Source organism: Eleutherodactylus coqui, chromosome 6 (assembly GCF_035609145.1).
Source record: "Eleutherodactylus coqui strain aEleCoq1 chromosome 6, aEleCoq1.hap1, whole genome shotgun sequence".
NCBI lineage: Eukaryota > Metazoa > Chordata > Amphibia > Anura > Eleutherodactylidae > Eleutherodactylus > Eleutherodactylus coqui.
The window spans coordinates 81,619,633-81,638,690 of NC_089842.1; the positions used below are offsets into that span (position 1 = coordinate 81,619,633).

The window sequence follows — 19,058 nt, forward strand, 5'->3', positions numbered from 1 at the left end:
GTTCTTCTCTGCTCCTCCTTCCTTTTTGTTCCGTACATCCACTAAAAAGTGACCGCTGTAAATTTCCTATTCCTCACCTCATTTTAAACAGCTGTAGCTCAGCTCCCGTAAGTTCTACCAACATGCTTTTTATGTCATTTTAAAGCCAAGAACCCTGGCTATAAAGTGGTAGAACTGGAGCTGCAGCCATTTGAATTACAATGAACTCACTCACAACTGCAATGTCCTCTTCCTGTCGGACAAACAGAGCTCCTCCTAAACTATTGGGGGGTTAAGTGGGCAAATATTCCCTTTTTCTGGATAGTTTCCTTTAGCTTAGTTACAACAGATGTCAAACTAACTGGCCTGTAGTTCCCGGATTCTTGTCTACTACCATTCTTATGAATGGGTAAAAGATTGGCCATGTCCAGTCATCAGAAACATCACCTGTTAGAATAGACTGGTTAAACAAATCAGTTAGAGGTTCAGCAATCAGACGGGAGTTTTTTTAAGAACTCTGAGTGGGATACCATCTGGACATAAGGCCTTGTTCAACTTCATCAAGTTATGGATGGTGTCATGTTGAGTATTAATAAAAACATAAGTATAAATTTTGTGCTATGGAAAACACTAATCACATATTTTTTCAGGTACCAGAAGACAGTGTTAGCAATCTAGAACAGAATGTTTATGACCCCCTTTCCATTGAATCTTTTTGTGCTGAATCAAGAAGGCTGACAGGTACCACCACACAGCTAAAGTATTTTCCACCACCCATCTAAGTGTTCTACAAAGTTTCTTACTTGCATCTCTTTTTGTTCAGAAGATATTTTTGGTGGCTCTGACTTTAAAATCATTCTTTAATAGTAAAGATGCAATTTGTTTTACCTTGTTTGATGACAACATGAATACGTTGCTCCTTCAGCCCAAGGACATTCCATGCAAAGCATCGGTAAACATCGGCTATTGAAGATGTCACATTTATCATTGCTGATAATTCACTGTTACTCATTTTAAGGGTTTCAGCGTCAACTTCACCTTTTACCCAAACCACGCTAGCAGGTGGGTTACCATCCACTTTGCAGACCAATGTCAGTGTTTCTGTTTGATCAATAACTACGTGTTGATTTGCAGAATGTTCTCTACCTGCAAACATTTCATCATAAAAAATACATTAAAGAAGTTGTTCAGAATTCACAAACTTGGTTGCTTTCTACCAATAACAACTCCTTGACCATAATAACATGGCCAAAAAATGTTTCCACTTAATTTTTCAGTAACTTTTATTATCTCCAATGAGCTCAAGACCAACAAAAACATAAGTTACAGTAATACAAGAAACGGTACACCGCAATAGGGAAATATGAGACAACAGGGGGCAGGGTTAAAGTAAGGAAATTGTAGACCCAAAGTCAAGATCAACTTTAGTAACAATAACTATCAGTCCATGGACAAGTATAGGTAAATGGTAATACTGTTAATAGGGAAGGCTAGAGAACTGCAGTTGATGTGAAGTATTAAAGCCTCAGTACAGTAGTTAAAACAGTGGTGGAGGGATATAGACAGATCAAGGTTCCCAGATTATCCGAAAAATTGGTAAGGTTTCCTTATAGATATTCTACAATTAAAAAAACGTGTTCACTCTTTTTAATAATGAATTTTTACATTTAATGTGTGCATCATGTGATGTGTGGCATATGCACCCCCTGGCTAGAATGTTTGAACTTTATCATTTCCATGATGGTTCGGACATGGGAGGTAAGCAGGAATGTGTTCCCAATAGAGAGTCTTCTATTTTCTACATATGTGCAGGTCACATTCTTTATAAGTTTATTCAGTTTAATGTAACTGTCTCCTGGAAGGGAAAAGTACTTATCAAACTCCTGAAAGGCGTTGAAATTAATTTATAGATCTTGGTGATTCTTTGAGTTTTCAGTGGTCGGAAAAGTGTTAGATTTTTGTATCACGTGCTGAATTTAGAAGGGGACAGTGTTGGATCGCAGGGGCGGGTGAGTATAAAAAATACATCAGCCAGATCCCTGTCATAATTTATTATATTGTGGGGATGTGACACTTTACCGTCGATGGTCAGCTGTAATCTGTTGGTAAACCCAACACCAAGAGTCCACAGGAAAAATGAAATATTACATAGATCGTTTATGTAACGCATAAACACATGAGGTCCAACAAAAAGAAAGAATGCCCACCCCCATCTGTCCCTATAACTTAGAATTTCCCAATACAATATTTTGAAACAGATCTTCTAAACCATATATAATCTAGTACTTATCGCTTCCAAGTTCATGCTAAGGTTTGCTAACTTTCCATAAAATGAAATTATCTCCAACATGGAACGGGAAACGCCTTTAATGGGTGAGATGCTCTTCCCATGGGATTTTGGTCATATTATAACCACATAGGTAGATTAATATATGGACTATAATCTAGAGACTATGGGATTTTTGGATGTCCACCAATGTGTAGCATAATGGTAGAAATGGAGTAGTCTGTGGAATAATTAGGAGGATATTCTGGGACTAGATGGACACTCTCCACGTGGAGCATCTCTGCAGCCACAAATGTTCATATAATTTAGAAGATCTTAGGCTTCAAACATCTCTTTTTTTGGATGACCCAGCATGTCTGTGCATTACATGGAGGCATATTATCTACTCTATGTATGGTGAGAGGGTCTCTCATACTACTCCTCTCCTCAATGATTGATGGGCTGCCATTATACCTGTACACATAGTATCCCTCAATCACTGGTGAGTAGTCTCAGGGGGTTAAGGGAGATTTCGCCTCATAAATATAGTAAACTCAAAACGGTAAAAACACTTTATTTTGTACTAGGATTATAGCTAAATGACACAATATGTTTGTGCTTCTTTGGCAAATAATACACTGGATATATCCCCATACAATACTGTTTATGGAGAGGTCAGTGTAGTGTGATAGCAGACCCGCTGTAAGATATTTGATATCATGATGAGTTTTGGTACCAAAAAACAAACTCAGCTGTATTCCATAAAGCCCAGCTCTTCTACATATAAATATGCATTAATATGTATAAATATACCTTTGGATGACTTGATGGTAATTTCCATATTTCTAGGTGGGTCTGTAAGAGAATAAAAATTCTAAAAACATATCCCACTTTTTGGGGTAATTCCTTCATGATGTTATAATATACTGGTATGTTGTTAATTGGTGCCAAATTCTACATAGGTGAATATGAAATAAATAAGACATACAAATAAAGTGGTTGTCTTATGAAGGCAACCACTGTCAATATGAGCTATTAGGGCTTATATAACTCCCTCCCTCGGCAGCAGCTGCAGGTTAAGTTCCTGGCTGATGGTAGCGGCTCAAAACTGAAAGTGGTTATCTTGATTGAGAATATCCCTTAAAAGGTTGTTTAGCCAGTACAATAACTTAAGACAATGTTACTCACAATGTCTACATCATAGTGCACAAGTAACAGTGACAGGTACAATGTTTTCATAACAGTGCTCTTCTCCTTTCTTTGCTTATATTAGTACATAATCATATAGATAAATGACAATAGAAAGAATACCATCATTGTTATTAGCATCATTTTGCTTGTTGAAGGTCTGGGTGCAGAGACCCACACCAATCACTAGAATAAGGCAGCTGAAATATTTTCCCAAACGCTGTGACTGCTTGCTAACTGAAAATAAGCTCAGCTCAGTGGATAGTATATGGGTCCATCTACACCTAACAATGATAGTGCTTGGACGAGCCCTTCGACTGGCTAGTTCTAGAGATCTCAGCAGCTGGACCCCAGCAAGCAAAAACTTTTGACATGTCCCTATCACATACCAAAAGTTTTAAAAAGCACAGTTACACTTTAAGCATGATGTTGCATATACTGTATCCTGACCAGTAATTTCCACCCACACCTTGCACTTCAGGGGACTACTCAGTTGTGATATGGCAGCTATTATATGCAATAACCATACTTACATTGTACAGTGACATTGATACTTGTGAAATTTATCACGTATTGAGTCAATGCTGAGCAGGTATAGGTACCAGTATGGTTCATTGTCACATTTCCTAATCTGAGTTCTAGCTCTGTTCCGATCCCATGCTGGAGAATATCATTCTTCCCATCCATCCAGGTCATATTAAGTCGTAGGTTACTTTGTAATGAGCATATCAATGTTACCGATGAGCCTTCATTCACTTTGATAGAGGCTACTTTATTTCTTTTCTTTTCTGCAATACAACATGAAGAAGTAATAAAGCGGATTTACTGCCAAGTAAATACTATCAGGCCCATGTGGCTGCTATGGAAGCGCATGGAGAGTGAAGAACAAGCGCAAGTTGTAAGCCATAAAACTTTAGTAAACATTCAGGTGGGGAATTAATCCAAGGATTATAGAAAGGTGATGGGGAGAAAAAGACTCAAATCTTCCTATCCCAGTTTTTTCAGGGTGTGGTGGTGTTAACCAGCACCAGGAGGTCACCATGATAACCCTTTGGTACAGCGACCCCCTCCACTCTATGGATGCTCTGCAGCTACAATAAAGGTATTCCTGAGCTCAGCCTCTTATTAAAAACCTTCTGTAATTCCATCCAAACACAGCAAATGCATCAGGAGGAAAAAAAGGGTTCTTGATTTTCTAATGATATAACTTAAATACAGCTATCTAAAAATACTTGACCTACTTTGGGTGCAGGCCTCCATCGTCTTCTCCATTATACAGGAAATCTATTCTAGCTTGTAGCTCGCATAGATTTCCAAGTACGCACATGAATGGCTTGAGATGCATCTAATATGTGAAGAGACATGCACATCTTCATACATTAGGCATGTCATGTATGGTGGGGATTATTTTCAGACTGCAGTTTGAAAGGTCGGACTAAATAAATTTCCCCCTGTGATTCAATGATCTATATTGTTATGGCTTAGAATTTACCCAAATCACAAGCAAACCAGCCCAGAAATAAAAATGACTGAAATTAAAAGAGCCTCTTCCCAGAGTGTATATTATACTAGTATATTCCTTACAGCAATGCAAATTTTGGCACAAGCATTGAGGATCAGTATCTTTAACCCTTTGCAATCCAATTTTGGATTCAGGGTTTCCTAGGGGGCTTTCTCTTTCTGCCATTATACAATGGCACCATCTGTTAAATGTTCATATTAGTACATAACTAATGAAAAATGTGCTGCAAAAACATCCTAAATGCCTTCAGACCTTGTCCCTGTGGTTTGGGTATATCAATCATTTCTTTATGTTATCTGACCTGATATCCATTTAAACTCCCTAAAAGGAAACATGTCCCAATCTGTGTGAGTCTCCACACAAACATTACTCCATTCCCTACTACCATTGTGTCTTTCCTTTTACCCATACTTTTCTATTCTTTCATTTTCAATGTCCTTCTTTTTTTCTCTCCAATCTTACTTTTTTACCTCTTTCTTACTTTATGCAATTTTAGGACATAAGTTAAACCTTTAACATTGTTATACTTCAATAAATGATCACAGTACACGAGACAGACAGTAACATGGCAACTTCTGCTATTTAACAAATACATCCAACCTTACCATTGATCTCCCATGTGATTATGATTGCAGGAGGACCTGTAACACAGAAAAAATATATAGGATATGCCAATTTGATAATAAGAATTAACATGTTCTTTGCTCCTATTTTACTGCATAACCTTTAAAGCAGTTGACTCCTATAAGGGTATGTGGATGTCATGGAGAAGGCTCCCATTTAGGCGAACGCAAGCCATCCATGTACTGTAGTGTATGGACAGTCATTTATTTGCATGGCTGACATGTAATTTTTCAATGTATGAGCAGAGAAGCCTTCTCCTAGCAGAATCAGCAGTTTGATTCAGAATTGATTATGGTGACTCATTGATATTAAAGTCTGGGTAGTCCAGATGACAAGACTTGTGTGAATTCACTTGAATAGATGCTATTGTGTAATGCTTTTTTGAAGTTCCAGGTGGATTTTAGTCTACCCAGGATTTTACTTCTGGGATAATTTAAGGTTTCTACCTTATCATGAGGGAATAGTGGCGGTCCTCAATAAATGATTTATCCAAAGCAGTTAAGTCCTGTTAAAGGATAACATTCCATGTAAGAATTGATATCAAAAGAAAGAAGATACTTAAGCTTCTAAAGGGATTGTTTTTGAAACTTTTCATGCTTTTAGCAAACTTGCTGGAAGATTAAGTGATGTGAGAAGAGAATAATTCATTTTGATATCAGTGGGTCAGACTAGGCTAAACTGTATGCATCGTCCCTAATACTGGTGAAAACCTCAGAACCAATGCTGAGAGATGGAAGGACAGGTTTGCATCGGGAAAACTTCGGCCCACCATGTGGACTCACACGTTTAATTGCATCATATTTTTTCTTATTGCTGTAAATACAGGACTAATAGGATGTTTCTGAATAATTGCTTAAGAAACAGCCCAAGAGGCAAGTGATTGCTCCAAAATCATCTCAAAATGGGGTTGCTATTCTGGGAATCTGGCTCATTATTGTCTATGTCCTCTGTAGGATCATCTGATCCCCTCTGGGGGTCTCTCCAACCATGAAGAAGGATATTTGCTAAACTAACATGAACTTACTGTAGACATCAAGAAGAATAGTTTTTTCAGTTGTTTTTTCCCTGGAGTTTGTCACCTGACATGTGAGGTTTTGCTGGTGATCATATAGAGATGGGGTGAAGGTTACAGTAGATGACTTCTTCCAGACGCGGGCCACATTACTCTTCCTCCATTGGATTACTAAGGATGTTGTAGAGCAGTTTCCTGGAGGAGTGCAGGTCAGTGTCTTCCTTATACCAGCAATGACTGTCCCAGGATCTGAGATGACTGGTTCTTCTGTGAGATCTACAGGAGGAACAATCAGTGAGATATAAGAATGTGTGAAAACTGCCCAAAATGCAAAAAATACCAGTTACATATATCACTTCTGGATCATTTTATTACCAACCTAGGATAGGATAATTGGGAAGACAAGGGAAATTTGACAATCTTAGATTCAAACTATACTTTATACTTCACATCTTTAATAGAGATGAGCGAACGTACTCGTCCGAGCTTGATACTCGTTCGAGTATTAGCGTGTTCGAGATGCTCGTTACTCGTAACGAGTACCACGCGATGTTCGAGTTACTTTCACTTTCATCTCTGAGACGTTAGCACGCTTTTCTGGCCAATAGAAAGACAGGGAAGGCATTACAACTTCCCCCTGCGACGTTCAAGCCCTATACCACCCCCCTGCAGTGAGTGGCTGGCGAGATCAGGTGTCACCCGAGTATATAAATCGGCCCCTCCCGCGGCTCGCCACAGATGCATTCTGACAGAGATCAGGGAAAGTGCTGCTGGTGCCGGAGCTGCTATAGGGAGAGCGTTAGGAGTTATTTTAGGCTTGAAGAACCCCAACGGTCCTTCTTAGGGCCACATCTGACCGTGTGCAGTACTGTTGAGGCTGCTTTTTGCAGTGTTGCACAATTTTTTTTTTTGTATATTGGCCATGCAGAGCATTGCGTCCACAGTCTGCAGTCATTGTACAGAGTATAGGGCCAGTACTGGTGAGGCAGGGAAAGAAATATTCAGGCTATATAGGCAGTGGGCTTTTTCCAAAAAATTGGGGAAAAATAATATATTTGAGCTGCCTGTGACCGTCTTGAGAGTACTGCGTATCTGCTGGGGGTAGTAGTCCTAATTAATACGCAGCTAAGCGTTACAGCAGGCTTGCGCAAAATTGTTTCCTGGATCTGCTGTCTCTGTTACATCAGCGCTGTCATCCTGCCAAAGGAAAACAGTATACATAATATTATACGCTGCATACAGTATCTATCTGCTGGGGGTAGTAGTCCTAATTAATACGCAGCTAAGCGTTACAGCAGGCTTGCGCAAAATTGATTCCTGGATCTGCTGTCTCTGTTACATCAGCGCCGTCATCCCACCAGAGGGAAACAGTATACATAATATTATACGCTGCCTACAGTATCTATCTGCTGGGGGTAGTAGTCCTAATTAATACGCAGCTAAGCGTTACAGCAGGCTTGCGCAAAATTGTTTCCTGGATCTACTGTCTCTGTTACATGATGGCCGTCATCCCGCCAGAGGGAAAGAGTATACATAATATTATACGCTGCCTACAGTATCTATCTGCTGGGGGTAGTAGTCCTAATTAATACGCAGCTAAGCGTTACAGCAGGCTTGCGCAAAATTGTTTCCTGGATCTGCTGTCTCTGTTACATCAGCGCTGTCATCCTGCCAGAGGGAAACAGTATACATAATATTATACGCTGCCTACAGTAACTATCTGCTGGGGGTAGTAGTCCTAATTAATACGCAGCTAAGCGTTACAGAAGCTTGCACAAAATTGTTTCCTGGATCTGCTGTTTCTGTTACATCAGCGCCATCATCCCGCCAGAGGGAAACAGTATACATAATATTATACGCTGCCTACAGTATCTATCTGCTGGGGGTAGTAGTTCTAATTAATACGCAGCTAAACGTTACAGCAGGCTTGCGCAAAATTGTTTCCTGGATCTGCTGTCTCTGTTACATGATCGCCGTCATCCCGCCAGAGGAAAAGAGTATACATAATATTACACGCTGCCTACAGTATCTATCTGCTGGGGGTAGTAGTCCTAATTAATACGTAGCTAAGCGTTACAGCAGGCTTGCGCAAAATTGTTTCCTGGATCTGCTGTCTGTGTTATATCAGCGCTGTCATCCCGCCAGAGGGAAATAGTATACATAATATTATACGCTGCCTACAGTATCTATCTGCTGGGGGTAGTAGTCCTAATTAATACGCAGCTAAGCGTTACAGCAGGCTTGCGCAAAATTGTTTCCTGGATCTGCTGTCTCTATTACATCAGCGCTGTCATCCCGCCAGAGGGAAACAGTATACATAATATTATACGCTGCCTACAGTATCTGTCTGCTGTATCAGCTCATCATTTAAAAAAAATAGAAGCAAAATACTTAGGGCCTACTAGTGGCCTTTGGCCACTTGACTGCTTCTGCGCTGTGAATTCCACTAGCTCAGTCATACGCACCTACGTCTCACTACAGGCATGCGCAAAATTGTTTCCTGGCACTGCTGTGCGTTCCGTAAGGGAAGTCAGCCTCCAACCACAGGCCAATAAGCGGCACATTTATTTACAGCTTTCTGTTTCTGCACTACTGGTAATACAGCATGCTGAGGGGTAGGGGTAGGCCTAAAGGACGTGGACGCGGGCGAGTACGCGGAGGCCCAAGTCAGGGTGTGGGCACAGGCCGAGCTCCTGATCCAGGTGTATCGCAGCCGACTGCTGCGGGATTAGGAGAGAGGCACGTTTCTGGCATCCCCACATTCATCTCACAATTAATGGGTCCACACGGTAGACCTTTATTAGAAAATGAGCAGTGTGAGCAAGTCCTGTCGTGGATGGCAGAAAGTGCATCCAGCAATCTATCGACCACCCAGAATTCTGCGCTGTCCACTGCTGCAACTCTGAATCCTCTGGCTGCTGCTCCTCCTTCCTCACAGCCTCCTCACTCCATTACAATGACACATTTTGAGGAGCAGGCAGACTCCCAGGAACTGTTCTCGGGCCGCTGCCCAGAATGGGCAGCAATGGTTCCGAATCCTCTCCCACCGGAGGAGTTTGTCGTGACCGATGCCCAACCTTTGGAAAGTTCCCGGGGTCCGGGGGATGAGGCTGGGGACTTCCGGCAACTGTCTCAAGAGCTTTCAGTGGGTGAGGAGGACGATGATGATGAGACACAGTTGTCTATCACTCAGGTAGTAGTAATTGGAGTAAGTACGAGGGAGGAGCGCACAGAGGATTCGGAGGAAGAGCAGCAGGATGAGGAGGTGACTGACCCCACCTGGTTTGCTACGCCTACTGAGGACAGGTCTTCAGAGGGGGAGGCAAGTGCAGCAGCAGGGAAGGTTGGAAGAGGCAGTGCGGTGACCAGGGGTAGAGGCAGGGCCAGACCGAATAATCCACCAACTGTTTCCCAAAGCGCCCCCTCGCGCCATGCCACCCTGCAGAGGCTGAGGTGCTCAAAGGTCTGGCAGTTTTTCACTGAGAGTGCAGACGACCGACGAATAGTGGTGTGCAACCTTTGTCGTGCCAAGATCCGCCGGGGAGCCGCCACCACCACCAGCCTCACCACCACCAGCATGCGCAGACATATGATGGCCACGCACCCCACAAGGTGGGACGAAGGCCGTTCACCGCCTCCGGTTTGCACCGCTGCCTCTCCCCCTGTGCCCCAACCTGCCACTGAGATCCAACCCCCCTCTCAGGACACAGGCACTACCGTCTCCTGGCCTGCACCCACACCCTCACCTCCGCTGTGCTCGGCCCCATCCACCAATGACTCTCAGCGCACCGTCCAGCCATCGCTAGCGCAAGTGTTGGAGCGCAAGCGCAACTACACCGCCACGCACCCGCACGCTCAAGCGTTAAACATGCACATAGCCAAATTTATCAGCCTGGAGATGCTGCCGTATAGGGTTGTGGAAACGGAGGCTTTCAAAGGTATGACGGCGGCCCCACGCTACTCAGTTCCCAGTCGCCACTACTTTTCCCGATGTGCCGTCCCAGCCCTGCACGACCACGTCTCCCGCAACATTGTACGCGCCCTCACCAACGCGGTTACTGGTAAGGTCCACTTAACAACGGACACGTGGACAAGCACAGGCGGGCAGGGCCACTATATCTCCCTGACGGCACATTGGGTGAATTTAGTGGAGGCTGGGACAGAGTCAGAGCCTGGGACCGCTCACATCCTACCCACCCCCAGAATTGCGGGCCCCAGTTCGGTGGTGGTATCTGCGGCGGTGTATGCTTCATCCACTCAACCACCCTCCTCCTCCTCCTCCTCCTCCTACGCAACCTCTGTCTCGCAATCAAGATGTGTCAGCAGCAGCACGTCACCAGCAGTCGGTCTCGCGCGTCGTGGCAGCACAGCGGTGGGCAAGCGTCAGCAGGCCGTGCTGAAACTACTCAGCTTAGGAGAGAAGAGGCACACGGCCAGCGAACTGCTGCAGGGTCTGACAGAGCAGACCAACCGCAAGCTTTCGCCGCTGAGCCTCCAACCGGGCATGGTCGTGTGTGACAACGGCCGTAACCTGGTGGCGGCTCTGCAGCTCGGCAGCCTCACGCACGTGCCATGCCTGGCCCACGTCTTTAATTTGGTGGTTCAGCGCTTTCTGAAAAGCTACCCACGCTTGTCAGACCTGCTCGTAAAGGTGCGCCGGCTCTGCGCACATTTCCGCAAGTCCCACACGGACGCTGCCACCCTGCGCACCCTGCAACATCGGTTTCATCTGCCAGTGCACCGACTGCTGTGCAACGTGCCCACATGGTGGAACTCTTCGCTCCACATGTTGGCCAGGCTCTATGAGCAGCGTAGAGCTATAGTGGAATACCAACTCCAACATGGGCGGCGCAGTGGGAGTCAGCCTCCTCAATTCTTTACAGAAGAGTGGGCCTGGTTGGCAGACATCTGCCAGGTCCTTGGAAACTTTGAGGAGTCTACCCAGATGGTGAGCGGCGATGCTGCAATCATTAGCGTCACCATTCCTCTGCTATGCATCTTGAGAAGTTCCCTGCAAAGCATAAAGGCAGACGCTTTGCGCTCGGAAACAGAGGCAGGGGAAGACAGTATGTCGCTGGATAGTCAGAGCACCCTTCTGTCTATATCTCAGCGCGTTGAGGAGGAGGAGGAGGAGCATGAGGAGGATGAGGAGGAGGGGGAAGAGACAGCTTGGCCTACTGCTGAGGGTACCCATGCTGCTTGCCTGTCATCCTTTCAGCGTGTATGGCCTGAGGAGGAGGAGGAGGATCCTGAAAGTGATCTTCCTAGTGAGGACAGCCATGTGTTGCGTACAGGTACCCTGGCACATATGGCTGACTTCATGTTAGGATGCCTTTCTCGTGACCCTCGTGTTACACGCATTCTGGCCACTACGGATTACTGGGTGTACACACTGCTCGACCCACGGTATAAGGAGAACCTTTCCACTCTCATACCCGAAGAGGAAAGGGGTTCGAGAGTGATGCTATACCACAGGACCCTGATGGTAAAATTCCCATCCGACAGCGCTAGTGGCCGAAGGCGCAGTTCCGAGGGCCAGGTAGCAGGGGAGGCGCAGAGATCAGGCAGCATGTACAGCACAGGCAGGGGAACACTCTCTAAGGCCTTTGACAGCTTTCTGGCTCCCCAGCAAGACTGTGTCACCGCTCCCCAGTCAAGGCTGAGTCGGCAGGAGCACTGTAAAAGGATGGTGAGGGAGTACATAGCCGATCGCACGACCATCCTCCGTGATGCCTCTGCCCCCTACAACTACTGGGTGTCGAAGCTGAACACGTGGCCTGAACTCGCGCTGTATGCCCTGGAGGTGCTTGCTTGTCCTGCGGCTAGCGTTTTGTCAGAGAGGGTGTTTAGTGCGGTTGGGAGAATCATCACAGATAAGCGTACCCGCTTGTCAACCGACAGTGCCGACAGGCTTACACTTATCAAGATGAACAAAGCCTGGATTTCCCCAGACTTCTCTTCTCCAACAGCGGACAGCAGCGATACCTCAACAATACATAGGCTGCACCCGCGGATGGAAGCATTGTTCTCTATCACCATCAAAAACGTGGACCTTTTAGCTTCATCAATCTGTGTATAATATTCATCTTCCTCCTCCTGCTCCTCCTCCTGAAACCTGATGTAATCACGCCGAACGGGCAATTTTTCTTAGGCCCACAAGGCTCAGTCATATAATTTTTGTAAACAATTTTTATACGTTTCAATGCTCATTAAAACGTTGAAACTTTCACCTGAACCAATTTTTATTTTAACTGGGCTGCCTCCAGGCCTAGTTACAAATTAAGCCACAGTAACCAAAGTGATTAATGGGTTTCACCTGCCCTCTTGGTTGGGCATGGGCAATTTTTCTGACGTACATTAGTACTGTTGGTACACCAATTTTTTGGGGCCCTCGCCTACAGTGTAATCCAATTAATTTTTTGCCCACCTGCATTAAAGCTGACGTTACATCAGCTGTGCTGGGCACTGCAATGGGATATATTTACGTACCGCCGGTGGGTTCCAGGGAGTTGTAACTGCATGTGTCTACTTCTAAAGAACCCCAGTCAGACTGGGGCATGCAGTGTGGGCCGAAGCCCACCTGCATTTAACATGACATTACCTCAGCTGTGATGGGCAATGCAATGGGATATATTTATGTACCGCCGGTGGCTTCCTGGCACCCACCCATGCTGTCGGTCCACACGGAGTTGTAACTGCATGTGTCCACTTCTAAAGAACCCCAGTCTGGTTGGGGCATGCAGTGTGGGCCGAAGCCCACCTGCATTTAATCGGACATTACCTCAGCTGTAATGGGCACTGCAATGGGATACATTTATGTACAGCCGGTGGGTTCCAGGGAGCCACCCATGCTGTGGGTCCACAGGGAGTTGTAACTGCATGTGTCCACTTCTAAAGAACCCCAGTCTGACTGGGGCATGCAGCGTGGGCCGAAGCCCACCTGCATTAAACATGACATTACCTCAGCTGTGATGGGCAATGCAATGGGATATATTTATGTACCGCCGGTGGCTTCCTGGCACCCACCCATGCTGTCGGTCCACACGGAGTTGTAACTGCATGTGTCCACTTCTAAAGAACCCCAGTCTGGTTGGGGCATGCAGTGTGGGCCGAAGCCCACCTGCATTTAATCGGACGTTACCTCAGCTGTGATGGGCACTGCAATGGGATACATTTATGTACAGCCAGTGGGTTCCAGGGAGCCACCCATGCTGTGGGTCTACAGGGAGTTGTAACTGCATGTGTCCACTTCTAAAGAACCCCAGTCTGACTGGGGCATGCAGTGTGGGCCGAAGCCCACCTGCATTTAATCGGACGTTACCTCAGCTGTGATGGGCACTGCAATGGGATATTTTTATGTACAGCCGGTGGGTTCCAGGGAGCCACCTATGTTGTGGGTGCACACGGAATTCCCATTGCGGAGTTGTACCTACCTGTGACTATTTATAAAAAAATGCGGTCTGACTGGGGCATGCAGACACCTTGACAGAATGAATAGTGTGTGGCACATAGGTTCCCCATTGCTATGCCCACGTGTGCAGCTCCTGATGGTGGTGGCACAGGATTATCTTTCTCATTGCTTCTGTACAGCATTGTGGGCTATCGCCCCGCCCCTTTTAAAGAGGGTCGCTGCCTGGCCGTGCCAACCCTCTGCAGTGTGTGCCTGCGGTTCCTCCTCATGGCAGACGCACTTATAAATAGACATGAGGGTGGTGTGGCATGAGTGCAGCTGAAGGCTGCGCAGGGACACTTTGGTGTGCGCTGTGGACACTGCATCGTGCGGGGGGGGGGGGGGCAGCATGTAACCCAGGAGAAGTGGCAGCGGAGTGTCATGCAGGCAGTGATTGTGCTTTGTTGGAGGTAGTGTGGTGCTTAGCTAAGGTATGCATTGCTAATGAGGGCTTTTCAGAAGTAAAAATTGTTGGGAGGGGGCACTCTTGCCGCTATTGTGGCTTAATAGTGGGACCTGGGAACTTGAGATGCAGCCCAACATGTAGCCCCTCGCCTGCCCTATCCGTTGCTGTGTCGTTCCCATCACTTTCTTGAATTGCCCAGATTTTCACAAATGGAAACCTTAGCGAGCATCGGCGATATACAAAAATGCTCGAGTCGCCCATTGACTTCAATGGGGTTCGTTACTCGAAACGAACCCTCGAGCATCGCGAAAATTTCGTCCCGAGTAACGAGCACCCGAGCATTTTGGTGCTCGCTCATCTCTAATCTTTAATGCAAAAATACCAACTTTTCAGCAAGGAGTTCTAGAAATGTGATCGTTTCCACAACAGAATTCCCTTAATGACATCAACTTCAACTCTTCTATGTTGCACTTTGGAATTACTACCAACCAGAAATCTAAAGGAATATCCTTTTGCTACAATCTATTAAACTAAAAAAAAATCACCATTTCCCTACCAGAATATGTGAACAAGTGGTAAATCAACCTCAATTCCAGTTCCTCTTCAAATCAATGGTGCAGCACATTCAGATTAATACACAGTACTTTACACAAACCCACACGAAGCTCTGAGCAAGACTTTTAGGATGGTATCTCACCACAACCAAACTGCACTGAATATTTCCCACTTGCTCTACTTACTGCTGGAGGAATTGTGACTCTATTGGCTCTTTAGTCCTCATTATATGGGACTGTAAGTTATTCCAAACACTATGTAGCGCCACCAATATTCTCATCAGTAGGCTCACTAATCTAAACATGATACTATCTCTGATAGTATCATATTAGGCAGTGAATAAAACCCATTGATTCCTATGGGTTTCTTCACACATTCGTATTTCTGTCACGTTAAAAAAAATAAAATGCAGCATGTCCTATTTTGCTGTATATGAGAGCGGCTTCACATGTTTGTATGCGTTTTTGCACACACTTCAGTGCAACACATATGTGCGTGAACGAGGTGCGTTTGCATGCATATTAGCAGATTTTACTGTACTTTTTTGCACATGCAGGGCATTTTTGCTGCATCCCTAAAGTGATGCGAGGCTGTTTTGACATGAAAATGCCTCACATCCTTGGGGATTTCCCATGGTGAGAAGCGCGATATGGGGGCGGGATTCATGGCCCAATATCACATTCACGTGTGAAGTTAGCCTCAGTTTTTGTCATGTGTTTTCTTTTTTGTTAATGTTTTATTGGACAGCTCGATCTAATTAGCATAACCAAATATATCGATACATCTGTAATACTGGGTAATCTGAATATCTGGTATTATAGAATGTTCTACTTGTTTTATTTTGTATAACTTCTTTGATAAAACAATAAATACTAGTAAACAACAAAAGAGGAATCTGTGAAAACTTCTGTCCCCCAGTTGTCTACTACAATATCACATTATGGTCTGTACACGGCCTGGATGCACAGAGAGCAGATTCTGTGAACACACGAATGATTCAAGAGATATTTTATAGTTTAATATCAAATCTACAGTATTCAGCAAATATGCATTTTCTTATTAATAACTGATTTTAATGAGGAATGTAGGAATTTCTAATAATGTAATTTCATTTAATTTGCTGAACCATTCATACCAATGAGGTACATATAGATCTACAGCTTGTTGTTACTGCAGGATCCCTGCCATCACTTACCGATTACAGTAATTGTGGTTTTCATACTGTTAAAACTATATTTCACTGCACTGGTCTTGCTTTCTACAAATCTAAAGTAATATGTCCCAGCATCTTCTTTCCTGGCATTGGTTATTGTCAGGCTGCAATCTCCAGTGTCCGGATTTCCCGTCAGATTGAAGTTTGTTCTCACAGGATTGGATTTATTATTAGTTGCTATGATATAATGTGATTTGAGTGCTTCCCGCATCCAGTATCCAAAGGAATTCTTGAATGTAATTCTATAATCAGCAGTAAAGTTACATGGAATTGTGACACAGAGACCCTCCTGTACAGGGACACTAGGAGGCACATCAATAGAATATTCAGGTACGACCTGACATGTGACACCTGTGGAAGGAGAAAATATGTCATTACTCCATATCAGGTATTTTACATTTATCAAATAATCCACAAAGACATTGAGAATTTATTTTCTTAATCCTTATCTGTTTCTTTCACAACTCTATAAAACTGAACCTAATCATAGTAAATATAGTGTGTGCTATATTATGCAAAAAAGTTCCTGAGTCTTATAGTCCAAACTCAACCCAGACCTCCCTGACTGCATCATCAACAATTATCCAGAGTGCTGCTAAAGCATTCTAACTAGAGATGAGCGAGCACCAAAATGCTCGGGTGCTCGATACTCGAGACGAAATTTTCGCGATGCTCGAGGGTTCGTTTCCACTAATGAACCCCATTGAAGTCAATGGGCGTCCCGAGCATTTTTGTATATCGCCGATGCTCGCTAAGGTTTTCATTTGTGAAAATCTGAGTAATTCAAGAAAGTGATAGGAATGACACAGCAACGGATAGGGCAGGTGAGGGGCTACATGTTGGGCTGCATTTCAGGTTCCCAGGTTACACTATTAAGCCACAATAGCGGTGAGAGTGCCCACCCCCTCCCAACAATTTTTACTTCTGAAAAACCTTCATTAGCAAGGCATACCTTAGCTAAGCACCACACTACCTCCAATAAAGCACAATCACTGCCTGCATGACACTCCGCTGCCACTTCTCCTGGGTTACATGCTGCCCAACCCCCCCCCTCCCCGTACGACCCAGTGTCCACAGCGCACACCAAAGTGTCCCTGCGCAGCCTTCAGCTGCCCTCATGCCACACGCTGGCCTCATAGCCACACCACCCTCATGTCTATTTATAAGTGCGTCTGCCATGAGGAGGAACCGCAGGCACACACTGCAGAGGGTTGGCACGGCCAGGCAGCGACCCTCTTTAAAAGGGGCGGGGCAAAAGCCCATAATGCTGTACAGAAGCAATGAGAAATCCAATCCTGTGCCACCTCCATCAGGAGCTGCAAACGTGGGCATAGCAATGGGGAACCTATGTGCCACACACTATTCATTCTGTCAAGGTGTCTGCATGCCCCAGACAGACCGGGTTTTTTTTATAAATAGTCACAGGCAGGTACAACTCCGCAATGGGTATTCCGTGTGCACCCACAGCATGGGTGGCTCCCTGGAACCCACCGGCTGTACATAAATGTATCCCATTGCAGTGCCCAGCACAGCTGAGGTAACGTCAGGTTTAATGCAGGTGGGCTTCGGCCCACACTGCATGCCCCAGTCTAACCGGGGTTTTTAATACATAGACACTGGCAGGTACAAATCCCTAATTTGAAGTCCCTGTGGACCCACAGCATGGGTGGCTCCCAGGAAGCCACCGGCGGTACATAAATATATCCCATTGCATTGCCCATCACAGCTGAGGTAACGTCAGGTTTGATGCAGGTGGGCTTCAGCCCACACCGCATGCCCCAGTCAGACTGGGGTTCTTTAGAAGTGGACACATGCAGTTACAACTCCGTGTGGACTGACAGCATGGGTGGCTCCCTGGAACCCACCGGCGGTACATAAATATAGCCCATTGCAGTGCCCAGCACAGATGAGGTAATGTCGGCTTTAATGCAGGTGGGCTAAAAATTACTAGGATTACAATGTAGGCGAGGGCCCCCAAAAATTGGTGTACCAACAGTGCAAATGTACCTCAGAAAAATTGCCCATGCCCAACCAAGAGGGCAGGTGAAACCCATTAATCGCTTTGGTTAATGTGGCTTAATTTGTAACTAGGCCTGTAGGCAGCCCAGTTAAAATAAAAATTGGTTCAGGTGCAAGTGTCAACGCTTTAATGAGCATTGAAACGTATAAACATTGTTTACTAAAGTCATATGCCTGAGCCTTGTGGGCCTAACAAAAATTGCCCATTCGGCCTGATTACGTGAGGTTTCAGGAGGAGGAGCAGGAGGAGGAGGATGAATATAATACACAGATTGATGAAGCTAAAAGGTCCCCGTTTTTGATGGTGATAGAGAACGATGCTTCCATCCGCGGGTGCAGCCTACGCATTGTTTAGGTATCGCTGCTGTCCGCTGGTGGAGAAGAGAACTCTGGGGAAATCCAGACTTTGTTCATCTTGATGATTGTAAGCCTGTCGGCACTGTCGGTTGACAGATGGGTACGCTTATCCGTGATTATTCCCCCAGCCGCACTAAACACCCTCTCTGACAAAACGCTAGCCGCAGGACAAGCAAGCACCTCCAGGGCATACAGCGCGAGTTCAGGCCACGTGTCCAGCTTCGACACCCAGTAGTTGTAGGGGGCAGAGGCGTCACTGAGGACGGTCGTGCGATCGGCTACGTACTCCCTCACCATCCTTTTACAGTGCTCCCGCCGACTCAGCCTTGACTGGGGAGCGGTGACACAGTCTTGCTGGGGAGCCATACAGCTGGCAAAGGCCTTGGATAGTGTTCCCCTGCCTGTGCTGTACATGCTGCCTGATCTCCGCGCCTCCCTTGCTACCTGGCCCTCGGAACTGCACCTTC

General features: G+C 45.3%; 1 protein-coding gene across 1 annotated transcript in view; it reads right to left on the reverse strand.

Annotated features, from left to right (window-relative positions):
- LOC136633616 (sialic acid-binding Ig-like lectin 13) overlaps positions 1-19,058 on the reverse strand; it is a 72,412-nt gene that overhangs the window by 47,096 nt on the left and 6,258 nt on the right. Inside the window, exons 2-7 of the mRNA XM_066609375.1 lie at positions 16,198-16,566; positions 6,604-6,867; positions 5,556-5,596; positions 3,967-4,216; positions 3,059-3,100; positions 868-1,125 (exon numbers count right to left, since the gene is read on the reverse strand). Coding sequence (XP_066465472.1) covers positions 868-1,125; positions 3,059-3,100; positions 3,967-4,216; positions 5,556-5,596; positions 6,604-6,867; positions 16,198-16,566 — 1,224 coding nt within the window. The remainder of the gene's footprint in view (positions 1-867; positions 1,126-3,058; positions 3,101-3,966; positions 4,217-5,555; positions 5,597-6,603; positions 6,868-16,197; positions 16,567-19,058) is intronic.